The sequence below is a fragment of the Taeniopygia guttata genome, chromosome 2 (genome assembly GCF_048771995.1).
Source record: "Taeniopygia guttata chromosome 2, bTaeGut7.mat, whole genome shotgun sequence".
Taxonomy (NCBI): Eukaryota; Metazoa; Chordata; class Aves; order Passeriformes; family Estrildidae; genus Taeniopygia; species Taeniopygia guttata.
This window is the reverse complement of record NC_133026.1, coordinates 13312940-13339516: the sequence shown is the minus strand read 5'-3', so window position 1 is coordinate 13339516 and position 26577 is coordinate 13312940. Positions and strand designations below refer to the sequence as shown.

Sequence of the window (26577 nt, the reverse complement as noted above, 5' to 3'; positions counted from 1 at the left end):
CTATAGCTCAATGAAATTAAAAGTGATGGTTGGAAGGGACATCCACAGTGGGGAGATGCGTTGTAAAATGCAGGTGAACCCGGTGGGAAGAAATGATGATGTCTGACTCCAGTTCAGAAGGCTGAATGATTTCTTTATTATAACTATACTATAATACATTAATATTCTGTTTAAAGGAGATACTAAAACTACAAACCTACTTAACTGCCTTATCTAACTCACAACTCGTGACCCTCTGTTGCAAGTCCAGCCCCAGGTGGGTTGGATTGGCCATCAGGCTCAAACAATCCTCACCAGAATCCAATCAAGCACTCACCCCAGGTAAACAATTCTCCAAACACATTCCACATGGGAAAACATGGAGCAGAAATAGAAATTGTTTTCTCTTTCTTTTCTCTGTGCTGCTCTCTGAAAAATCCTGAAAGAGGATGTCCCTGTGAAGAAAATAGTAAAAAAAGATCTGCTTGAAAAAACAAAAAAGATCAGCTGTAATTTCCCCTTATGCTCAATATCACTGAATGTGGAGGTGCTGTAGACATGTCTAGATGTCTTAGAGTGAGAAAAGAACTGATAGAAGTGATACAAAGAATCAGCAAGTCTTTCTGCTTTTAAAACAAAAATTTAGTCTTTTAAACTCATGTATTGGTTTTATAAGTCCTTCCAGAAATTATTGCATACTCAGAAAAATGTTACAAAAGGTTCTTCTTATGTTTAATGATGTGTCTTTAAATAATTTCTTAACCCATATACTTCAGAAAAGCATTTCAAAGGTGTGTTGAAAGCACTGCTCAAACTGCCCTCAGAGAGCTTTGTCTTGTGCTCAAAGTGCAGGTGTCACTTGCACCCTGAGGTGGCTTTATAGAACAATACAGAAGATATATATATATATTTTTCCCTCATCTAGCCTCATGTGGTGCTGACCATGAGATTATACAGAAAGAATTGAGCTCCCTGGAAATAAGAGTTGGAACTGACCAGAAAATCTAGGATAAAATAGTTTTCATGTAAGAAATAATTTTTTTATTGGAAAACTGTAAAATATCTTTAAATTTTTTTTTCTTAGTATCTTCAATTGCACTTCAATAGCAATTCTCTTGCTAAATAAGTATCTAGTAGGCTGCTGGAGACAGAATTTTCATGTTTTCTATGCAGCAAAATCAAGTATCACTGGAAGTTTCTGCAGTATGAACATGATTGAAAGGAAAAAATATAAATTTTGTCACCTCTAACTAAAATATATTTAAATTTTTCTCTAAGCAAATATTTTTTCTTTTTTTTTGTGGTTTTTTTTTTTCTTTGTAATATATTTTTAAATATCAAAGGAAAAGCCAAACTAGTTTAGAAGCCAAGTTTCAGTCAGTTATAATCACTTTATCATCTTCTTGCACTTTTTTGGTTGGGTCACTTTGATTTACTCTCAGCAGCATAACTGAAAGCTGTGACTCTCTTTTCTCTTGTGAAGGACACTGTAGACAGGTGTCTAGGGAATGTATAATTTCCTGTCAGAAGCAGTTGTTCTCCATTAATATCTCAGTTCAGCCCAGAATAAGTGTTAAACTCGAAGTTAGCAATGTAGAGATTTCCTCAATGTATTCTTTCAAGTTATTATCTGCCCTTACATGACACATCATTATTTCAATTATTAGCTTTCTAAAAGAAATCCTTAAAGAGCATATTAATTGGGCATGATATTATTCTAATGTCATGATTACAGTGGAGAACAGATAAATTGTTACTGTTTGTAATATTTTAGGACAATAAAGAAATACATCTCGAAAAATAGGCCAGTGGAGTAGTTCAAAAGGCTGTTTTTAAACTTCTGTCTTTTGATCTGCTTTTAATAGCCTGATGTTCTCCTCTGACAGAGAAGTAATTTTACAGCATAATGTCTTACATTGTAATTGAGTTGCTAAAATGTTCTGCAGATTAGATGGTCTCTGCTCACCCACAGCCTGAACTCTTGGCCTGTGATACCCAGCAATGCCAGTTCTGAAAGATGAGTTCACTAAGGCAGAAATCTGATCAGAATGTATCAACTGCATCTCTGTGTTAAAATTATCCAGCATCCATGTAGATAGATTACAATCACAATCTGCTTCACGAGCTTCTGATTTCTCCCACTTTTGGTTTGGCAGGCAGGAGGTCCCAGGCCATCTCCCCAGCTGCAGTTTATTCATGGGAGTGCACACCCGGTGCTAAGTCTGAGAACAGTTTTATAATCTGTGCTGCTCACACTGCTGTGGGAATGCCAGGAGGCAGAGAGCTGCCTCCACTTCAGTGTCTGCAGGTAACACTTCATGTTGAGTACTGGATTAGCTTTGAAAAGGTTTCACTGATGAACAATTTACTGAGTGAGGATGATGGGACATTTTGAGCTTGCTGTTAGAAACTGAGGTTTATACGTGGTGCTCTCAAGAACGATGGGGGATGTGGGCTCAGCAATCAGAAATAATTTCCTTCATTTCTGGCTTTCCTATGTGAGTAGCATCTATTTTGCCAGTGAGACTTCAGGCACCACAGCATTTTCTGGCACTGAAAATGTTACTTTTAGAAAAGAAATAACAATAATGGAAATAAACAGGAGATTTTGACCTACCAAAATAAAATTTTGCATTTTCCCCTGTGATGACTTGCCTTTTCCTTGCACTGAAGATAGGCAATTTTTTTTTTTTTAAGAGAAACCAGGATAAAATGCTTTCAGAGCCCCACTTGTCCTGACAAATTAAACACCCACTTAGACACCCACTCCTTCTGCTCATTTCTCTATGAGTCAGTGTGAGTGATTCTTGCTTCTGACAGACAATATACAGTGCAATGAGCTCTTTCTTTCTGGCACAAACTTTAAAGCTCTGTGCTATCTTTGGAGGTCTGGTGGAACTATTCAAAGGTAGGCAGATGAACAACTTGTATGCATTGGCTAACAAATCCAAGCTTTTTTCTTCTTTAACAAGCCTCTTTGTAAAGCATTTCTGTGAAACAGAAATAATGAATATCTGTAGCACAGTTTACCAACTGTGATGCATTGACAGATACCTGTTTGTCCAGGTTCACCAGAGGCTTTCACATACAACGTGATGACTTGATGGGACCTAACCTTGGAATGACTGAAGAAAAGCACAGGATTTGCATTGCAGCCCCACTTCAGTCACTCAGAACTGATCCCACAGACTGCCAACATCTGAAATTCACAAGGTGACCTGATATTAAGGAATAGTCCAGACATAGATTTTTTTTTTTTTTTTTTTTTTTTTGTAATATAGACAGATGTGGTAACAATCCATCTCATGGGCTGGAGTTGCATGAATCACAGAGCTACTTCAATTTAGAACAAATCAATGCTAATTTTCAGAGCTTATAACACTGTAGACTTTTTAATGTGCAGATAAATAGGAAATATTTTCTTTAAATTACCCATATCTGAGAAATATATTTCATTGCTTTTGCACAGAAATATTGACAACCCCTTTGAACAACAGTCATACATTCCCTATTTTCTTAGCCCTCTGTACTTCAGCAAAAATCCTTAAAATAGTATAGTGTGGGGGGAAGGAGTCAGGGGCTGGATAAAACATCCAAACAGTTGCTTTATTTATACATGAAGTTCCTGAAATATTCCTACAAGGCTCATTTCCAGAAACAACTTGGCTCAGCATGCTTTATCTTCTGAGAAGTTTCCCTACAAATTAAAAGCAAAGGCTTAAACAAAACATTTAGGTTGCTTATTTCTGTTGACATGCTTATTGGTATCCACCAATAATATTCTTGTTGTGTAGAACCTGGGATTCAACCCACTAGAGCCTGGACACCAGGTCAGCTGAAATATAGTCTCACACTGCTGCTGACGCACAAATTCTATACAAATTCTGACCTGATTTTGGAGTATGTGCAGGCATCATAAGAATAGTCCAGCTGGGGCACCAAAATACAACTTTCATGTCTCTCCAGTCCCTGCAGCGCTGCCCTCTGCATCCCTCAGGCAGCCTGCAGGCCCTGCCAATATAGACTGAACACCTTGAACTCTGAGGACTTCTGCTGATGAGAATTTAGTAGAATTTAGTAGCTAATCCTATGCTGTAGGGTTGCATTGGGAAACTGTGGCAAAGCTAAGGCCAGACAGGGCAACTGTTTATTACAATTGTGAGCACAAGTCTGTGGCTGCAAATTTAACTACAGATAAATTTATTTGGACTGGAGAATCATCAGGATCTTCCTCAAAAATGGACTATACAAAGCATATTGTGCGGGTGTGGGTGCCTCAGTCAGCACCTGACGAGAGCTCATCCACCATCTCAGGGAGCATTGAACTCTCTTGGTGGAGTGTTCCCTGGAATTTCCATCTTAGTGGCCATGTTAGTGTTTGCAGGAATTAGTTTGTAAGTGACAGCTACTTCCCATTTTGCCAGTGCCTTTATATTCTCTCTGCCAGGCGGGCTCTCGTGCAGAAGGCTGTGTTTGTCCAGTGCATCAGCTGCCAGCACACACCTCAAAAAGCAGCAAGGTACGCCTCCACCATCCACCCAGGAACACCACTTCCATAGTTTCCAGGATCTTTGGCAGCGTGTTTCCAAAAAATGAGGTGGGACTTGGTTGGCAGATTGTCTGCATTGCTGTAGCTGACTGATCCAGCCCACCAGCAGAATAGTCCATGCAGCTACTGAAGAGGCAGGATCCTGGTATGAAAGGTGACACAGGAAAGGGGAAAATGTGGTAAATGTGTAAGTGAAGATGATGTGCATCATCTTCAGCTGCATACAAAACATTCTTGCTTTTTTCCCCTCTTTGCCTGACTGGATCCATCTCTTCCTCCCTGTTATTGCTAGCTGGGACAAGCTGAGCATCCTTGAGGCAATAGAAGATGCCAACTCATGGTAAATTCATTTTCCAGAAAGGATTCCCTTGCTTTGTCATGGTCTTGGCAGTCACTCTTACATTGGTGACAGTTTCTGTCTGTCCTGAATTGTCTCCCAGCAGTCTTTGTGCCTAACAGAGGTCAGGTGCTGACTCTGGGGAAGGTGGTTCCCATTTCTACCTGGGTACCTGGCAATTTGAAGGGAATGCCACCAGCACAGGTGGTTGTGGTGATGACATGTAGTGCAGGTCACAGGAAACAGAGGAAAAGCTGCTCTGCTTGCAGCCATGGACCTTTTGCAGCTCTGGGGTTGGCTTAATTGACCAGGCTTTTAACTGAGAGAAAAACCTTTGCGAAAGCCGCTTTAGACAGTCAATAGAGGCCAAGAAGATTTACTGGCAGAAAACCTTACCAGAGAGAGGTCTGGGAACATGAGCATGTTTTTGGAAGCTCTGTTATATTGATTTCCCCATTAGAATGAGTTTGCATTGTTAGGACTGTGCCAGCTGTGCGAGCCCCTGGGCAGGCAGCTGTCAGTCGTGCTTGGACTGGTCTCAAAGAACAGAGGGACCTTTGTTCTTTTCTCGAAGATTTATGTAGCGTTTAGGTCCAAACTCCTGGTGGCATTAGTCTGAAGAGGTCTGTAGCTAGGAAGATTTTACATTACCTCGGCTATTTTTCCTAAAAGATAAAACAATTGTGGCTCACTGTCAGGCACCAAGTTCCCTTAAGCCCCAGTTAGTGCTCACCAGGAGGCAGAGTCCCATCTGTCAAACGCCCACTGATGGACAGGAGGATGGAGAACTTGTGGGTGTTTTTCTGAGAGTGAGTGCTTCCTCTTGGCTGCCAGTGCTGTGTAAAGATGGAAGATTTACAGCCCACAGATCTGGTGCACATCCAAGTCTGGTCCCTGGCCCAGGCTGAACCCCTGTTGCCTTCCTTCTCCCCTCTGCCATAAGGTATTGGTGAGCTGGTGTTGGCTTTTGGAGAGGGTGGGAAGCTTCCACACCAAATACCAGGGCTAGGACAGTTCTCAGACAATGTCTGAAAATGCCAGGCTCAGGTATAAGACCTTCACTCCTCACAGTTTTTCGCTCTTTAGCAGTATTTAGCAAGCTGAGTTACAAAAGCTTTTGTTTCAGGAAACATTAGGTTGAATCATGCTGCTATTTTATTTGAACATATTTGCTGCTCTCTAGAGGAGATGATGGAACTTGCATGATTTAAGGATACGTGGTTATGTACTTTAAGTGGTCCTAAAATTTGGATAAATGAAGAAAATTTCAAAAAGAAGGAAAACTTAGTAAAAAAAGTAAAAAATAGCCTCTCAAAAATTTTGTTAAGAAATGAAGCAACAGCAAGATAAAACTTAAAGAATAGAGAAGTTAATATATCACAAAGAGGTAGAAGAAAGCATGTGAGGGGACTACCAAAAGAGTTGATACTAAAATAACACCTTTTCAATAAATTATGATTATACTGAATAAATTATTATTATACCAATCAAAGGCCTTGTCAATAATAATACTCCCCCCTCCAAATCCTTAGCAGACAAGGTACAGAGAGTGCTTTTAAGGGGTCAAAGAGGTCAGAGCAGTGGCTAAGAAGAAATCTCTCTACAGAGCAATCAAAACTATACATTGCATCAGCTTGTACAAAGACATGGGAGAACCCAACAAATAATGTAAAACTTGAGCAAACAGCAGTTAAAGAACCCATCTGCAAGAAAATACTGAAATCTTGCAACAGAGATGATAGCAATGATCATCAGCCTCTCTTAGAGGGTTCAGCTCAAGGTTAAGACACCTATGCTTTATCACATAGCTGTGAGGTCAATGTCAATAGTTCCACTACTCTTTGAGGAGATCTGGTCAAATCCAGAACTTCACTGCAGTAAGCTGTCCACAAAAGTATCCCATGTTATTAGAGTTGCCAGAGGATAACTGAGATATTCACCTGTGTCTTTCAGACATGACAGAAAATTGCAGGAGACCCATGCTCGTTTGGAGAGGCAGATAGAGACTGGATAGGAATCTCCAGGGTTACTTGGAGCCCGTGTCTGAGCAACTGAATTGAGGCCCTCAAGTAGCTTAGAGTCCAGATTCTGCTTCCATGACCTACTGACAACATTTCTACCACTCTATTGATTTCAATTAGAGTTCATACAATGCATTAACTTAAAAAAAACCCTATACTGAGATTTTTACCTTTATTTGTACATCCTAGCCTTGAGCTGAACCTCAGCCTTCACCTAAACATGGCACTTGGAGGGAGAGGGGTGGAGAGAAAAAATCCATATGAAAATGTTGAGAAATATTTAAGCAGTGATAACATCTAGAGAAGCACTACTATAGAGGATGTTACCTTTCAACAAGTATGATACTGGTTTTTATTCAACAAAAGAGACACAGAAAGCTAAGCTGGGACAACAGTATTGCTGCTGACCTGGAATAGCATAAGATGCCAAACATTTTCACAGTAGAATTATTTAGAAAGAGAGCATGGAAGACAAAAATCACACTGGTCATAGCATTCATGGATTTCAAAAAGATATCTTGCAAGCCACTACCACAACACTCCAAAATCTTCTAAAATGTAAAAAGGAAAACTGACATTAGAGTCTGACTTCCACAAGTACATTCAATATAGCCACATGGTCATACACTGAGCTCTTTGAACTCTCATGTGTGCTGTTGCTAAAGACTTAGATGAGAGAAGTGCATAAAAGAAGTGTTGTATTTCCAAAGGAATATGGTAGGAAATGTAAATACACAGCTGGAGCAATGCTTCTATAGAAATAAAAAGATTGTCCAGTGTTGACAGAGACAGATGATCTCTTAGTATCAGGAAAATACGGTTGCATCAGAATCTGCCACTTCAGCCATTATTTCAAAAGACAAGACATTTAGAGGTAGACACATTTTATTTTAGGAAGCATTATACAAAAAGTCTCTTCTGCCTAATGTTAGTGGCCACTGTCTGGAAACAAAAAATGGCAGGTGTTTCTAAAAAGTAATACTCTTACTTTTCTCGAATACCAAATATAGTATCACTTAATGTAAAACAACTTATCACTTTCCTTCCAAGAGACTGAAATTATCTATGTAACACCTTATATTCAGAAGCTTCCGTAATTTAGCTGGGATGAAACCAACAGACAGTCTATAAAAGTTGCTATATGCACATTATTTACTTTCAGCTTCCACAGGTTTTGGACCTTACAGAAAATTCTATCCAGAATAATTTTCCATTAACTTCTTCTAAGACAAGCAGAAATATACCATTTTAAAAAATATTCTTGTCTACTCTATTTTCCCAGAAGGAGTTATATTTGAATGCACTCTAAATTCATGGGTTAAACCCTAATTCAAAAAAGCACTCTTGTTCAGGAAAACATTTATGCACATGCTTACTTTAAGTATCTTATAAAATCTCACTGAAATCAATGGGACTTTGGCATGCACTTAAATAGCCCTTGCCACCCCACATGCTTATGATCCACTTCTATTCAAGAAAGCAATCAAGCACAAGTTTCTGAATCAGGATCTAAAGGTATTCTGTGAAAACCATTTATATTCCAAGCTCTACTAATAAATTAGGTTTTTTGTGATTTTGCTTTTTTTTTTTTTCATTAAGAATGTATAACGTGAATGTGCTTTGCTTCATTTTAAGCTGCAAAGGCCCATTTTATGTACTGCTTGTTAAATCAGATTCTAATGATTCTTTCCCTCATGCAAATCTTTCCTCTCATTCATGGATTGTATTTAAATTCTGCTCAGCTTGTATTCATGATGCCTTGTCAGTGATTTGCATTGCTCTGATGCATTTGCCCTGGTTGCACCCCTCACTCACTTTGGCTTGAGAACATAGAAGCCATAAATAACTCTTTAGCTGCTAAAAACAACACACACAATTCTTGTACACTAATGAGCTCAAGGATGGCAGCAATGAAGCTCCGTGTGGGTCTCCGTGGTTTCCTGATCTGGCTATTCCTAATGCCCTACTCTATGTCCTGGAAAACTAAGGTTTTACAACTTATTATATAGCAAAATATTCCTTCCCTCTAATATATAGAGTTTTGCGAAAAAGTAACATCAGTTTAAACCCCACGATGATAAATGTGCTTTCCACCCCACAGGTTTGGAGAGAGACAGCCCTGCAGAGTGGCTGCAGCTCCGGATGGCAGCGATGTACAGAACACACAGTGCCCAAAGCTGCACGGTCTGCACGGGAAACATTTCCCCTTCCTTTCCTAAAAGGTTTCATTCTGTTCCTTCCTACATCTGGTCAGAAAGCCAAAGCCAGTAATTTGTTTCCTAAGCCAGATGGCTACATTTTCTGATTTACATTGAAAGAGAGCAATTAGATTTCAACCACTGAGAAATTATGAAGGTATCATGTCTCAAACACGTTTTGAATCAAGTGTCTTTGTAGCATGAAAACTATTCTTTCGAATTTCAGATGTGAAAATGGGACATTCTGATTATAAGTTTATTTTTTGAAAAATTTCAAGTAGAAAAAAATAATTTGAGACTAACACTTCTTTGTGAAGAATGTCACATAAATGTCACATATAATTATCAATGACAGAAATTTGGAGGTAAGAACTTCTAACTAATGCACTTAAAGCATACTGAAAGTAACAAGTCACATGTAAGGCAAAACTGATCGGATAGGAACATCCATCAGTTCTTTTTTAATGCAACATATTAAAGAAGTCAACATATTAAAGAAGTTTTTAGTGCAGCATATTAAAGAACTCAGATAGTGTTCAAGAGAAATAGCCCAGCTTTCTCCTTTATAATATATTAGGCATCTATAGGAATGTTGCCGCATCTCTTTGACTAAATTTCTCTTTTCTTCGAAAGTTGGATTTTAGGAAAGAGCATCTCAGTTGTAAATTCTGCTCTGCTTGTTGCAGCGGTGGTGAGCCCTGCCCCGCGGGTGTCGGCAGCAGTGCGCAGGGAGCGGGGGCTGTCATCTCCGCGGAGAGGAGAAGCTCCGCCAAGGGGCAGAGCGGGAAGGCCGCGGGAGCAGGAGCTGGAAGGGGAATTCCGCTGGAATTGCGCTGGGATTCCCGCTCTCCCCAGCGGAGGGCACTGCGGGATGGCGGCGCTGGGGCCGCCGGGCGCTCCCGCATCCCGCTCCCGCATCCCGCTCCCGCATCCCGCTCCCGCCGCTCCGCCGCCGGATCCTCAGCCCGCTGCTGCTCCAGGAGTGCTGTAAACCTGCTTCTCCCTACCTGCCTGCCGTCGGGAATGGGAGGAATAAATAATTTTCCTCCAGTCTCGTACAAGCCGATTCGCTCAGCCCTGCGGCGTCCATGGGCCGCCAGGTTCGGAGCGTGCCTGGCAAAGCCGCGCATGGGGCTGAGGGCTCCGGGCGTGCTGCGGGCACAGAGGTGCGAGAAAGTGCTCATGGAATGGAGCTGTACTGAGCACACAGAGCAGAGCCAGGTTTTCCTCCTACACTCGCATCTAGGGTTCATTAGCCTGGGTGTTATTACTGCAATTTCTGCCTCACAAGAAGAAATTTGACTATTAAGTCACAAGTGAACGTAAAGTGATTTGAGATCGCGGATAAGAGACTGGTAGGAGTGAAGAAGTGTTATCTCAGCCTTCAAAAAGCTTGGTTCAGCATTTGACCTTAGGTACTAGTTTCTGATCTGATTTGACTATCCTTAGTCACCTCAGATTGTTGCTCCACATTTTAATACCAGACACTAGTTATTTCCATGCCACCATAGCATTTATTATGTATGATCTTTTCTGCTGAACTAGTGAAGCTCATATACTTGATTACAGTAATGATGGGCAGTTATAAAAAATAAATAGAGCTGTCTGAAGATTTCTAATTGAGTTCTCTTCAAGACTGCCTAGAACTCATCATGATTGCATGCTGGGAACCTGCCTTGTTTAATGGCTTTTCTTTGGACTGACATTTTCAGATCTCTTTATTCTTAGTCTCACCCTATTGTTTTCAGGGTGATCTTTGTTGCCCAGCCTCTTTAACTCTAGGGAGAGATGTGCTATTCTTTCCATACCATCCAGTTTTGGTATGCAGGACAAAACCAGAGGCAACATGGCCAGGATGGGTAATGGAGAGAGTTTGCTCTTCACTGCCTTCCCTGTTGGGCCAGAAGCTGCATTGACCATGGTGTGTGGGAGTGGAGTGTGTGCCTGGAGAAACACAGGCTGTGTGGCTCTGGAATGGGGTGCAGGAGCAGGGCATGCTACAGGCAGGTTGTAACAGGCACTTTGGAGACTGGCTGTGATTCCACAAGCTGGTTTGACTGGTCCACACCAAGCTTTCCTCCAGCAAGGTGAGTTTTCACTCCAGGAGCATCTTTTGTCATTTTTCAATGTACATTATCACTAGTTCTCTCTTCCCTCACATTAGGTGGCCTGTCTATCCCATGTAAAATGTTATATTTTTATTGCTTAAGAGGGTTAACTTACTGTGAAGGCTAGGTTTGGCTTTTGCACTGCATGCAGTGCTTGTGACATAAGTGTGTTGAGCACTGTCACCGGGATCAAGAAATGGTCTTGTATTGTATTTTTTATTTCAAAATAGAGCTGGGATTCTCCCAAGGTCTTTCTTTCTCACCTAGTGATTCCTTTTAAATTTGGGCATTTTCCCTTATCTCCCAGTACTGGTTTCCTCTTGTAAAAAATTAATAGTGCTGTTGCTTTCTTCTACAAGCCACTTTCTGGTGTCTAGAGATATGTCTTCCAGAGGGAACCTGGAAAAAGCCCAGGCTCTGAAGCTGGGGTGAAAACACTGTGGGTAGTGTGTGCACAAAGGCACCCCTGCCTCCAGTTTATCCATCCCTCCTGGGACAGTTTTGAGGACCCCAACACTTTAAATGTTGTGTAAGAAAGGAGAAACACTCCTTATGTGCCAGTCTAAGCCTCCCCAGAAAGCCTGGTCACATTTGTATTATTACAATATACAAGAATTTCCTAATTCCTTATTTTCTCAAAACCCCTTCCCAACCAAATGATTGATTAATAAAGCTTCAGGCACTTCTGCTGCACAGGGAAAACTTTGGAGCACACTTCCAGCTAGCTCCCAGGGGCTGAGCAGCAGGGCCCAGGGGATGTACCATATCCCTGCTGAGGCTTTGCAGCACACCTACACTGCTGTGCCTCCTTTTAAGAAGCCCACCAAAAGCTAGGCCAGCTCTCTGGGAGGCTGTAGGGTTTTTCAGCTTTTGCAGCAGGACAAGAAAGATCTCTAAGTTTTCCTTTCTGAAGCAGGAGCATGTAAATTAAGGAGAGGTCCTGGAAAAAAAAAAAAAAAGGAGAAAAAAAAAAAAAAAAGAAGAGAGCTCTCCAAAGGTATCTTGCTTATTAGAGAAGAAAACAATCCCAAACCATGTTTTTCTGCTAATTTGGTCACTTGCCTGAACAGAGCAGTTTGGCCTTTCTGCGGGAGGCTCTCAGTTGCCTTTATCCAGCCCCCAAAATGCTGCCATACAAGTTGTGTTGTGGGCCACATCAGTGACAGTAGAACTTTCCCTCAGCTCTCTGGAGCCAGTGTGTGTGGGTGCTGCCCCTGCCCACGGATGAGCCTATGCCAGCAGGGATGCTGATGACACTCCTGGTCTGCAGGCCAGGGCTTGGGCCACGAGTCTCCTTGGGCTGTGTTCAGTAGCTCTCTGGCAAATTTATGGAGAAGGCAGTTTGTCGTCAGATCCTGAAAATTAACATGTCATTTCTATCACCTCACCAATACTTTTTGGATCTTCATAGCAAATTTAACCTTAAAGTTTGATAAAGAGTGTCCTAATAATATGAAGTTCCTTGTAGCTGTGAATTTTTATTTTTCATGTACCTAAATGCCTTGCTGTTGGTGTTTCTGATTGTTTTTCCCTATCTACAAATTTTATGCTGATTCAGAAAAATCTGCACTTCTAAGTTAGCTTCTTTAGCTCCATTTCCTCAGGTTTGTGTTTCTAGTGATTTTAATTTTGCCTCATTTTCATTAGTTTAACCTTTACATTATTACTCAGTCACTTCCAAAGCAGGCATCTTGTTTACCTGGCTAGCTCTGAGACTCTTTTTTTTTTTAGTTCACCTGTAGCACCTTTTGGCTCATTTTGGAGGAGGTTAAGCCAAAGGGCTACTTCTTTCTTTTACTAGAAATGCTTTTATCTCAGTGCTAGCAACCTGCACCAGCAGCCTGCAAGAGATATATCTAAACAAATTCTCAGAAAAGACTTGTGACTACCTCGCCTCTGTCTTCCTTGCTAGAACCTGGTGGAGGGGAAGGAACTCAGATTTTTATCTGCAGAATTGATTGAGCTATGTCAGTCTTCCTCATCAGGAAGACCTGACAGCTGAGAAAAATGCCACATTGATTTAATAACAAACGTGAAAAAATGTTTCCAGCAGTATAGAAAAATAGTATGGCCTTTTCAACTTACAGCTGTGCCAATATTCAGATGCTGGTCAGTTGGGGTATAAATAGGTACCATGTGTAAATCCCAGTGGAATTTCCTTTGCATTTAAGAAGTTAAAATTATTTTTCTCATCAAAGGGTTAGGAGCATTTTAAATTACTCCTTTTCATGTTCCTGGCAACTTTGTAGACGTGGGATCTATTAAGTCAGGAGATCTTTGAAAGGGACACCAATAATCAAGTCAGTGCTCAATGAAACAAGGTTTTTCCCACAAATCATGACTGATATCTGTGTCATTAGTAGGGTAGCTGCCCATCTCTTATCATGATTGGCAGGTTAATAAGGGACCTGGGGCTATCTTTTCACTGCTAGCACACAACCTAACCAATTGCTTTTAAATGATTGCTAATTTGACAGAATATAAGCAGAAGATGCAAAAATATCTGGAATAATGTCTAATGCAGTTTTTACTCCTGGTTTTCTGAGTGCTCTCATTTAGAAAACAGATTAGAATGTTAGTTAATAGATTTTAATTTTTGTTCTGGACACTCAGTTTTAACGAAAATCTTGTAGTTGTTCTTTGGTTCAATTAGGACCAAAAGAGAAGGGAGTTTTGTAATGCAATTGTCCTGTAAAGGAAAATGTTTTAAATTGGGGAGATTATGTGAGCAGACCACCTGTAGGGCATTCATAGCTCTTTTCTATAATGCTCCAAGCCATGCCTTGCTGCCTGCAGTCTGGCTAACAATGCAGGGAAAAGCTGTTTAAAAGGCTGTTCTCCCTTTTCCCTCTGGTGTTCACTAACTGTTACAAGTCTTCCTCTTAAAATAAAAAAAAAAAAAAGTCCCATGTCCCTTTAATTGAAGAACTTTAAGGCTCCATGGTGGCCAATTGGTCTGCAACAAGAGGAACCAGGCAGCAGGGAAAGAAACTTCAGACTATACATCACGTTTGGTGAAGAGAAAAGATCAAAGTTTTCCCAAACTCAAAAGAAACCAAGTTCCCTACAGATTAACCCTATTCATTTAGCTCCTCTTAAAGGAATGATGTTCTGAGCCACTGGGCAGACAGGTAAAAAGTTCAACAATTGCCAAAGCATTCTTCTGTTAATTCAACAGCCTTCTGCTCAAATAAATTAGCTTACTCCTGACAGTAGAACAATACCTTTTCTCTTGAAAAAGGACCATATTTGATATACAAAAGTTAAGATGTTAGTTTAATCTGTTAAGAAGAGATTGATCTAACAAATCTCAACTCACTGCTCCACCATAGTACGTGAGCTACGAATTTAAAACATTCAGCTTTTACACTTCAGTATGCATCCCAGGAAAGGCAGGTGCTTCCAGAAGTGTAGACAACAGATATGAGAGGCAGGTGTGCACATTCCTAAAATAACACTCCTTCTAAAAGGATACTTAACATGCCATGGGAGTGTCTTTTGTAAAGGCTCAAAGACACCATCATCTTTCAAAAAAAGGTAAGAAATATGGTAAAGCACCTCCCAGTTTTGGCAAACACTTTATCAGAACAACTTGTTGAATGACTTGTTTTCTTGTGTCTACTTATCTCACTTCTTTAACAGGTAATGACTGGAGCATGAATGTAGTTCAGTTTATGGAACTACCTAAAAATACAGCAGCTGGAATAACCAGGGCAGGAGGAGCGGAAAAGCTTGAAAAAGTCATTTATCAAAAGTCATTTTATTGACAAAATAGAATACTCATATTTGCTCTTACAGGGGTAGCCTCTAAATTTTTACAAAAAAATTTACAGACTGTATAGCTTTGGATATATACATATTTTACACATCTGTACAAGGTAACAAATAATTATATAAATACATCCTTTAATGTAGGAAACCCGTATTTAGCTGGGGTGTATAATTAAGACATTTTTTGATTCAGTCAATGTTGTAAGGCATTTGCCTGGTCATCCACATCCCAAAAACCTGCAGTCCCCAGCAGACTCCCACCTCAGGACGGGGGGAGGAAGACCCTCCCTCCCATGAGTAAAGAGCTGCTGTTAGTCCAGAGTGATTCAGAAGCTGCTGTGCCTTGCCCTCTGCAAGACACGGGTGAGCCTCTACCCTCCTCTGCCAGCAAAATAATAAGCTGGCTCCTTGAAGTACATGCTCCCTGCATATGAATGGAGGGGAAGGAGGAGGGGGCTGGAGCCTGGGGCCTCTGCCAGCTGCATTGTTCTATACAAGCTGTGGCTAATAAGGACCATTAGGGGTTCATTAATGGCACCAAACAGTGAGGAGGCATTTTAGGCTGGCCAGTGTCCCTCAATCCCTAACCTTTGGCCTCTTTCCCCCTCCTCACACTTGAGACAGGGGCATCTGCTTGGGATAGGAGACAGAGCTGGCGGTGCCTGATCTCCACGTCAGGCCGGTGCTGACATCGCTGTAGAGTGATCCACCACCTCCGGCCCCAAGTCCTCCTGCCGTGGTGATGACTGCCTGTCCACCTGCTCCTGCCCCTGTGCTCCCAGCCACGGCAGCACCTTTGCTGGCCCAGCAGCAGCGGGTGCAGAGGGCCCTCCAGGACTCCAGGGTCTTGCCAGACCAGACCCAGACCCCAGAAGTGATGCCCACCACCAGGCACATGAAGTACTTGAGCATGAAGACGGCATAGTCAGGGCGGCGGGCCTGGTCAGGCTGCTGGTCACGCAGGCAGGGGCAGTTGTGCGTGGCCTCCCAGCGGGGCCGGTTGTGCTGCTCGTAGAAGAGGCAGGCAACCACGCTGGCAGCTGGCACTGTGTAGAGCACGGTGAAGAGTCCCAGGCGTATCATCAGCTTCTCCAGCTTGTGGGTCTTGGTGGGGCCACCCTGCTGCTTGATGACGCTGCGGATACGGAAGAGCGAGACGAAGCCAGCGAGCAGGAACATGGAGCCGATGGCCAAGTAGATGAGCAGAGGTGCCAGCACAAAGCCCCGTAAGTTCTCCAGGCTCTGGTTGCCCACGTAGCAGATGCCGGCCACGGGGTCCCCGTCCACAGAACTGAGCGCCAGCACAGCGATGGACTTGACGCTGGGGAGCAGCCAGGCGGCCAGGTGGAAATACTGCGCGTAGCCCGCGATGGCCTCGTTGCCCCACTTCATGCCCGCCGCCAGGAACCAGGTGAGGGAGAGGATGACCCACCAGATGGAGCTCGCCATGCCGAAGAAGTAGACGAGCAGGAAGACCACGGTGCACAGCGCCGGGCCGGTGCTCTCGTACCGCACGTGCTCGGCCACCGCCAGCTCCGGCTGCAGCTCGGCCGCGCCGCCCGCCGCGCTGCGCCCGCCCGCCGCCGCCGCCCCCGCGGCCGCGCCGCCGCCGGCCCCCGCCGCCCCGGCCCCCGCGCCGCCCGCGCCCGCCCCGCCGCTGCACGCCACCTTCTCGTGCCCCGCCACCAGCCGCACCAGGTAGCCCAGCGACACGAAGAGGTAGCAGGCGGCCAGGAAGATGATGGGGCGCTCGGGATACTTGAAGCGCTCCATGTCGATGAGGAAGGTGGAGACGGTGGCGAAGGTGGAGAGGAAGCAGAGCACGGACCAGAGCCCGATCCAGAAGGCGGTGAAGGCGCGCTCGTCGGGGCTGAAGTAGGGGTTGTGGCAGGGCAGGGCGCAGTTGGCGATCTGCCCCGTCTTGACGCGGTTGTAGAGCGGGTGCCGCTCGCTGGACACCGACACCATGGGCGCCCGGCACTGGCAGCCCGGTTCGCAGGGCGGCGGCGGCCGCGGCTTGCGCGGAGCCTCGGCCGGCGGGGCGGCGGCGGCGGGGGGCGCCTTGGCGGGGGTGCCGGGCTTGGAGCCGCGGAGCGGGGGCTTGGCGGGCGGCGGCGCGGCCGTGGTGAGGTCCGTGCGGTTGTAGTCCATACAGAGCGTGTCCGGGCTGCCCTGCTCGGGGAGGCGGTCGCAGCGCATCCTGTCGGGCCAGGCGAAGCCGTACTGGCGCATGAGCGGGGCGCAGCCGGCCTTGGCCCGCTCGCAGACGCTGCGGCAGGGCGGCAGCGGCTTCTTGTAGTCCTCCAGGCAGATGGGGGTGTACATGCTGCAGAGGAAGAAGCGCAGGTCGCTGGAGCACTGGATCTCCACCAGCGGCCAGAACTGGTGCACCTCCAGGCCGGCCTCGTCCTGCGTGTCGTGGTTGAACTGGTTGGGCATGTAGGTGTAGTTGTAGCCGATGCCCTTGCAGAGGGGCACGGTGATCTCCTGGCACGACAGCTCCTTTGCCGAGGAGGAGGAGGAGGAGGAGGACGCGGCGGCGGCAGCCGAGGCGGCGGCGCAGCCGGCGCGCTGCAGCAGGGACAGGGCGGCGAGCAGCGAGGTGATTTCCAACAGGTAACTCCACTCCATGCTCGGCGGCGCGCGGGCGGCGGCCCCGGCTCCTCTCCCGTCCCGCTCAGCAGCCGCGGGGAGCGCGGCGCCACAGCACCCCCCCGCCCCGGCTACCCCCGGGGGGGCGGAGGGCGGCCCCCTCCGTGCCGGTCGCAGGTGAGAGGTCTCGCAGCCCCCGCCGGACTCCGTCGTCCGCGGGCACCCGGTGAGGGGGAGCCCCCACTCGGAGATGGGGGTCGGCTCACGGGAGGCCCCTCAGCCGCCGTCGCATCGCTCCCCGTGGGGTCGGTTTCGCAGGGGAAGGCGCAGCTCCACTCGCCGCTGCTCCAGCGCCGGCCGGGCACGGGGCGGCGGCGGCAGAGAAGTTTCGCCGGCAGCCCCCGGGCGGCGCGGTGAAGCAGGCTGAGGCGTCCCGGAGACCAGGCGGTGCCGGGCTTTCACCGCCCCGAGCGGGCGGGCAGCGGCGGGGCCGGAGCTGGGGAGGCCGGAGCGGCTCCTTCTGCCGCCCGCCCGAGCGCACGGCCCCGCGGGTGACCGCCAGCCGGCCGGTGCTCGCCCCGCGCTGGGTCCCTCTCCTGCTGCCGGGAGCCCCGGCCGCGATCGCGCCACCTGAGCCGCGGGTCGAGCGCGGCAGCGCCTCCGCTAACTTCTCGCTCTCCGGCCCCGGCAGCGGCGCTCCGGCCGCCGCGCTCTCATGAATATTTATAGCGAGTGCCGCCAGGCTCCGCCCCCGCCGCATCGTCCGCCTATCAGCCGCGCTCGGGCGGGACGCGGGGGGCGGGCCCCGGGGCTCCTTAAGGTGGAGCCGGTGCTGGAATGTGGCGGTGGTGGGTGCTGCTGGGTCGCAGCGCTGCGGGGATGTGGCGGTGTTTGTTCGGCCCCTGCCCGTGCAGAGATGTGTGGCTCTGCACCGCGGTACGCGGCAGCCACGCACCGGCCCGGGCTGCGCAGGAGACCTCTGTCCCCCTGCAAGGGCTCCCGGCCAAGTCGCAGTCACCGCAGCCGCAGTTAAAGTAGCGCATGGGGCGGTCTCGGAAGGGGTTTCTTATCACCCCGTTGCTGCCCGCGGGATTCGCCGCCCGTACCGGTGTGCGCGCTGCCCCATCCCCTTGCACGTGTTGGTGACGGGGGTGGGAGCGCGGCAAAGCCGGGGGTCCCGGCAGCACTGCAGCCGGCACCCGGCACCGCCGCCCCGGCTGCCCGCGGGCCTGGCGCGGAGCTCCGAGCCACGCGCGGTGCAAGCGCAGCGCTGGATGCTCCGCCCGGGCTCGGGGTCGCGGCGGGTGACGGGTGACACGGGGACCCCGAGGCGCGGACAGCCGCGGGTCACGTCGCTGTGCTGAGGCGGTGCCGCGTGTGCACCCCGGCCGGCGGCGGGAGCTCTCGGGGGGACGGCGGGGAGCAGCTCCGCGCCCCGGCAGGTGGACACTCGGTTCCTAGCCGGGCGCGACACGGCCGTAGCTCGGCGGCCGGCGCTGGGCGCACTCTACCCGCGGGACGTGGGCCCGCACCGCAGCCGCTGTCGGCCACTGACCCACAGCCCCGGGGCAGCGCCGGAGGCCGGTCCTGGCTCCCGAGCGCCCGCGCCAGCCCGGCGCCGCGGCGGTGACTCGCCGAGCAGCCGCCGGCAGGCGCCCAGCGCGGCGTGTCCCGCCCGGACCGGCAGAGGAGCCATCGGCGGCTGCTCGCCCGCTCGGCCGCCGCCGCCCCGCGCTGTGGAGCCCCCACCTCCACTCCGGGAGACCGCGGGGCGGCCGCGAGAGGAGTCGCCGGTTTCCTCCGCCCGCGGCGGGGAGGGGGCGGGCGGGAATTCCGGCGGCCCCGCCGTAGCCAGACCACCTTAAGGGGAGCGGCGGGCGCGGGCTGCGGGCGCGGCGGGGCCGTCCCGGGGGGCTGTGGCGCTGCCGGGCCGGGGCGTTTGTTTGTTAATTGCTGCGCCTGGCGCTCGCGCGGCGCTCCCGCTGCGGCACTAATGACTGGAACCGCGGGAACGCGGCGGGGCCCGTCCGCCGGCGGCGGGAATCGTGTGATTCGCGGGGAGGCACACGGAGAGAAGCGGGGCCGGGGGGAGCGAGCCCGCCCCGGGGGGCGGTGCGGGGCGCCCGAGGAGGAAATGGAACGCGTGAGGCCAAACAAGGAACAATCCCCGGGTTGCTGGCTGAGCCAACAGGCTGCTGTCGCCGGCGCTGTCGCCGTGTGAGCGAACGCGGGATTACCCCGTTAGGAGGAAATGGGCGATGATGGGGCGATAAACCCGCCCGCTGTGTAATCACAAGTGATTTGCAATTGACCGAGCGCCGCTCCCGACCCCGGCGCCCGGCCCAGGTCTCCCGGGACCGGGAAGCTCCGGGGGCCGTGGCCGCGCTCCTCCGGTGCTCGGACTGTGGAATGGTGCCGCTATTACACGCGCGGTGCTGTGTCTGACCGCGATCAGAACTTTTCCAGAAGTAGCAGGTGGTTATTTTAGCGCTAATTTAGTTAACGCCATTGTGAAAAGTGTTGCGAGATCGAACAATGCCCGGTGAAGAAAACCTCCGGCACAGGACTCAGTCATGGATAGAGGTTTCAAAAGTCTCTAGTCCTGGATGCGATGCTCCATTTTAAGAAGTGACTTTTTTTTTTTTGCTGGTGGCTGCTTGAAGCGCACCTTATTTAAAAATCTCTACAGAATGTAAAATTGAGTGAGTCTAGTCGGGGGAGCCGGGCGAGTCTGTAAATTACCGCTCTGTCGGGATTCCTCTTGCCTGTTACAAAGTACCTTTTTATGCTGAACTTAAACTTTACACTACAGAGACAGCAGATGTGGGGTGATGGCTTCCAAAAGCAACACAGATGCTGTAAAATTTCCATTGCTATATTTCAGCGAGGAAGCTCAGGAGACATGCTGAATGCTGCAGTTTAGAATTACACTGTAACTCTCCTAGAAATAAGAGAATACCAAGTTACTCAACAGTACATTTGGCTTCATTTTTGCTGTCATTCATATGCTCTTGTTTTCTTACAGCAAGAAGAAGAGATGCAGCACAAAGATACTGTGTGTCTTGAAGCTGTTCAGTAATGACAGAATTGGTAATATGGAACTTTATGGCAATTTAGTAATGACTGCATATCCAAATTCCCTAGTAAGACCATGATAATTTTTAAATTGTCTTTCAGGTATATAAAACAGCACAGCTGTGAGGAGGCTGCTTTGCTTTATGTGACTGAAAAGCAGCCTGGTTAGCTCAACACTGTGGAATCAGAGCCTATTGTGTGTTCCTCATACTTGGAGACTTCCCTGAAGTCCCTAGAAGTCCTGTGATGAAGGAATCAAGGGTCAAGTCTTTAAAATGGTTTGTGTGTTTATTCCAGAAAATTCAGCAGCTGCTTTTTCTGAAAAGCTGAACTTTGCTATAGCAATGCAGAATAATTTAGAGCACTTTTTCCCCCCGGGATTTCAAAGCAGATGTCCAGTCATCAAATCCTGCAGAAATATAAAGCTGGCGAGATTTTTACAGATATTATAACTTTTTACAAAGTTACAGCTTTGACTTGTTGTCAAATCTAGTCACTTTGTGTCTAGTCTTTGTCACTACAGATCTTTGTTGCCACAAATACTCACGCCTCTTTTAGTCAAACAATTAGGTTTGGCACTGGCCCCTCTAACATAAGCCTAATTTTTCTGTGCATCTGAGGCTTTGCATTTGGGATTATATGGATCCCACCAAACCAGGTAATGGTAACTACAGGGCATTTTAGTTCAAAATAGGTAAATTTGCCTTTTTTTTTTTTTTTTTTTTTTTTTTAACATGGAAGTAAAAATGCCACATGAAGTCTTGGATTTAACATGCCATTTTGTTTATATAAAAACAGAGATGTTTAGTTTATAAGATTTAAAAGAAAAATTGCATTTTCATTCCCACTGAATGTTCTCCAGTAAATTTTAGTGTGGCATTGTCTGCATTGGATAGGTCACTGAATGGTGCTTTTATAAATGTGTTTGAAAAGAAGAACTTGGTCCATGGAAATTGTTCAAATAATCTTGTTAGAATGAAGCCTTGACTGAAGGCAGTAATTTCATGGATTAAACCCAGAAGGGCTGGCTAGGCTGATCTCCTTCCTATCACAGGCCACAGAGTTTGTGCAGAGACTGTCTAAGCAAATGCTGGTTAGCTGCGAGACATAGGGGATTTTGCATGGACAATACATTGAACAACACCATGAAACTGGAAACTTTGGAACTTTTTGAGGACAGGATAAATAGGAGCAGGAAGAAAGAATATTTTTACAGGCCATTTAGTAAACACAGTGACATAGAGTTGTTGCATCTAACGATGTTCAGATTTCCCCTAAAAAGTTCCAATTAAAGTTAAGGGAGACTGTTTTTTTTCCCAGTCTATCCTTTTCTCTCACGTGCCATATGTGGTCCAGAACTGAGCAACATGATGGCACATCCAAGTATGGGGAGGAATTGCCTGGTTTGTACTTCTGCAAGTCCAAAAAGCACAAATTACGGGCAGAAATCCAGTGCTGTGAAACTTGAAGAGAAATAGGGATAGGAGAATACGGAGTGCATCTCTGTCTTACGGTTTGATATTTTTCCTTTTGCAAAAATAAATAAATAAATGGCATTCATACATCTTCTGAGTCAGTGTACTTTATTGTGATTCATGAGAACTTTTTGTAGGCAAGAACAATGTTCTGCTTACATTTTTTTCAGGCATGTCAGATCTGCTCGGGGATGGGCACAGTACCATGGTGGTGCTACTGTTGTTCAGTGAGATACGAGAGAGACTTCAGGAAACAAGAAAATAGGCTGAATACAATGTGCTGCAATAGCTACTCCTGGAGTGCAGTGAGCAGGTGACAGAGGAGGAGAAACTTCTGGAAGAGTACTCTGCTGTTAGTTTGTCATAAAGGATGATCACAGAGGGATTGATCAGTGCTGTGGTCTGAGTACTGCTCTGACAGTGAAGATGCAAGTTGTGGCCCTGAATGTGGCTGGAGGATTTTCTGCTGAATATGGGAACAGACCATGGTGAGATTTCTTGAGGTTGCTTTGAGTGCATGGGCTTCACTAGAGAAGGAGTATGAGCTGCAGAATGAGTGTAAGGACTCATTCTGGGAACAGCAGTTTAGCTTGAGGGCAGTATGAGATGAGCTCGTATTGAAGGGCTTTAGCCCTGTTCTCCCACACTGCAGTTGGTGATTGGGCTGCAAAGTATTGGCTCTCTGTGTAATTGCTTCAAATCTCATTAGTGAAGCAATACAGGAGGAAGGAATGCAAGAAAATACAGATTATAAAGATTGTGAAGAAAAATAGGTGTTCTTGAGGATTTTTTTCCAAAATATTATATTTTTCTTTTCCCACCAGTAGTTAGCAAGCTGCATTTATAATCCACCTGTGCTACAGACTGTAATACCTCATGGTGTGGTGTTTCACACATGATAAATGTCTTCACAAGTCACACGTGTGACTTGTGAAGACAAATTGCACTGAATTAAACAGTCTGTTGATCCATTGTCGCTGTATTTGGAGAACAGCACAAACTTCATGCAGTTGAATTGCTAACCCTAATGTATGTAAGGTATGTATGGACAGAGTGAGTAGTGTTGTCTTCCTCTGATTACCCAGGTAACCATGAATTTACTTTTAGGCTACTGCTAGAACATGAGTATGTAAATGCACTCCTGCATCTCAGGAAGGTTATGTGGATTCAGGTTAACAGGGAGAGGTCTGGTCTCTGGGGGTGTGTATGAGAACATAAACATGCACCAGTCTGAGTATAAACATGCACCACTCTCTTCTCAAAGTGAAAGCATGTCCAGGCCTCTGGCACACCAGTGACTCCTGCAGTCATGTTTGTGATTCAGTCTCCATGATCCATCAAAATGTAATTAATATATCATATATCTGCTTGAATGGCAGATTCACCATGGGCTGGGAAGTCCATTTGGTCATTCTTTAGTTTTGGAGACCTCAGTTTTAACAATTTGAGTATAAACCCTTGCAAAACTTCTGGTAAATATCCACTGCTCTTGCATTGCCCCCTGCCTTACCTGTCTGGGATGTGGCCATCTGGGATGGGCAGCTTCCAAATTCCAGCTCCCACCTGGCCTTAAGAAAGTCCAGATAACCTGCAGGTATCTGAACTTTGATGCCATAGCTTTGGAGGAATTAAGTGGACTTTACCTTGACCTCCTTGACTTTTTTACTTAGTTCATGTTTGGGTGACAGCAGATGGGTGAATAGCACATTTAACTCTTACCAACTCTGAGTATTGGTACTGACAGGGTGAAAGGAAGAGCCACAACAGAGGTGGGGAGTGCAGGGTTGTCTCTCACGTAGGTAAGTCAGAGTTGTGATGGCTCAGTTGCCGCAGTCACACATCTGTGGTGGGACAGGGAAGAAATCCAGCCCAGCCCGTGTGCAGCTCTGTGCCAGCTTGTCCAGCCTGGTGGAAGAAGGTTGATGCAGAGACAAATTAAGCAGTGTAGTCCACTTAGAGCTAAGAACTTCTGCATAAGCTCCATGGAGACATCAGCTTGCCTTTACAGCATGTGAGACATTACCCTCTCACATGCTGTAAATTAAATGAGAAAATAAAGAAGTAATGTGCTTATGAGTGGGAAGTGAACTGATGAAAAAATGACACTTTATTTGAAAGACATGGATAAGGCTAAAACCCAGATATAAGAAAGCAAAACTTCGTATAACTGATTTAAAGAGAAACATCTCATTAAATCCTTGAACAATATGAAGCTGATCATCAGTTCTGATGCTAATTTTTGCACCTTGGAGGTCAGTGAAACTGTAAGTTAAGGCAATAATGTTTTGCATATGTTTGAAGTAAACATTTTTTTCAGTTTCACTGTTTCCAATCCCAATTTTTGATGGATGCCCAGTAGTAATTTTTAAAATATCAAATGATAAAATCACACTGAAAATTCTTACTGAAAATATTGTCCAGGAAATAAAATTGAAATAACAGATGTATCTTTCATCACTGATTTTGAACATTTATTCTTTGTATTTCATTTATGTTGAACATTTTTTTTATTCCTACATTTAGTCCCTGACTAATTCTTCACTGTACTAATTTTGCTGGCACAACAGTGGTTGGTTATTCCAAATATGAATAAGGGGAGCAAGATTGGGCTTGTACTAATTTTGATGAGTAAATTTGCCTTGAGAATGACAAATTGTGTTAGTACTTTTCACTTTATAACATTAGACAGTCAAAGATGTTAACACTTTGTAGGGAATCAGCATTAGGCAGTGTTTGGAGCTGCTTATAGGGAGTGCTCAGGTGCCTGGTCTCAGAAGAAACGGCTAAAAGCCTTTCTCTATTTTTATTTCAGTAAAAGAATGGTGTGATTGAAAAGCAAGGTGTTGAAAGGAATTTCACTGTAATAGCAAAGTAACCTTCCTTTCATTTTACTCACTGAGTTCTAAAATAAAGATATTTCTTTGCCAGTTCCTTTGCATTTTCTTAATTCTTAGTTGGCATAATGATGGCAGGAATAGTCCTCTCTCTCTGTGTATGGTGAGGGGAAAGAAAGAAGTACCCCACTAGCATGAGATTTTCTGCAGTTCTTTTGTAGGTTCACAACAGTGTTACAAAAGGTGCAGTCTTGATTGATTTATTATCTTTTATTTATTTTCTTTATACATTTATTTTGTAATTGGGGTAAGGATATGCAATTGTATGTCAGGAAACAGCCACAGGGGAGAGAAATACTAGAAATTTACTTGTAACATTTTTCCTGGTAGTATTAGTTGAGTGTTTCTCTGTCTTGGCCTGGTTTTGGATGAAAAACTTTCAGTTCTTCCAGGGGATTGTGGGGTTCCAAGAAAAGGGATGGTAATAGCCATGTTGGGATAGCTGATACTTTTTATTGTATTAGTTTTATTGGATTTATTCCTTCTGGTTTACTTTACTGAAAAGAGAACCCTGAAAGGGAATAATAACTGGAGTATCTTATTTTCTTGCCACTTTGCTAATTTTGCTATACATATTTTTGTATTATAGATTTCTTATTTAGTAAGTGTTGCCATTGTATGAATCTTATCTTCATCCTTTGCTTTTGTAAGGTAGGCTGGTTGGTCTTTTATAAGTTAGGGGTCACATGAAGTTATCACATCCATTCAACTCTGTTTTTATTTTGGTTTGGCTCCTTGGCTTTTGAACAGTCCTGCTAGCAGAACTGTGATGGAAAACTTGAAACATTTTACTGCTGTTTAATTTGTTTTCTGATTTGTGGGTGGATGGGTCCAGGTGATATGCTTAAATCTGCAGGTTAATGAGAAAGAAAGACCTTTCTTGACCCATGAAATTTCCTGCATGAATTTTGGATAAAAAAAAAAAAGAGCTTTCTCTGTTTCTTTTTTTTGTCTTAATTTTCCAGGAAACACAACAAGCTTTAACAGAATTCAAAGACTTTGGAAGAATTTGTCTGAAAACTAAAACTTCTGGATTTGAAAAATGTTACTGTATTCCTCTGTCATCACAACCTGGATGCCTGCTTGCTCTGCAAGGCTGAAGCTGCCTTCCAACTTTGACATTTTGCCATGATCTTTCCTCATTGAAGGGGGTGTTGTTTGTGGGGAATCCCTCAAAGTGATCCATCCTCAGAATTCTCATTTAAATGGTGAGTCTGCTTGGTAGAGATCTGCCACATAAAGCAGGTAAGCTAGAGATACAATGAAATGCTACACTACCATTTCTTAATAACATACTATGTTTTCAATCAAAATATTTTTGTTGATAAGTTTGGGTTTTTGGTAAGAAAAGTATACTTGCAAAAGCACATATTTAGGCATGCCAAAAACCCCTAACAATCCAACCAGAAAGTGTTTAGCTGAAAGCCTCATTTCCCATCAAAAATAGATGCAGTGGAAAAATTTCAAGCAGCCCTATATTTAACCTCCTTGGATCAGAATTTGGTTGTTGGACTGAGGGAGGCTTACAGAGTTTTTTGGCTGCTTTTGTTAGGGTGTCTGTTTTTTCACTCAGGGCAT

General features: G+C 45.7%; 1 protein-coding gene across 1 annotated transcript; it reads right to left on the bottom strand.

Annotated features, from left to right (window-relative positions):
* Nucleotides 1-14933: 14933 nt before the first annotated feature.
* FZD8 (frizzled class receptor 8) lies at nt 14934-18281 on the bottom strand. The gene has a single exon (XM_030264318.4). The coding sequence runs from the start codon at nt 17592-17594 to the stop codon at nt 15573-15575; it is 2022 nt and encodes a 673-aa protein (XP_030120178.1). The 5' UTR covers nt 17595-18281; the 3' UTR covers nt 14934-15572.
* Nucleotides 18282-26577: the final 8296 nt, after the last annotated feature.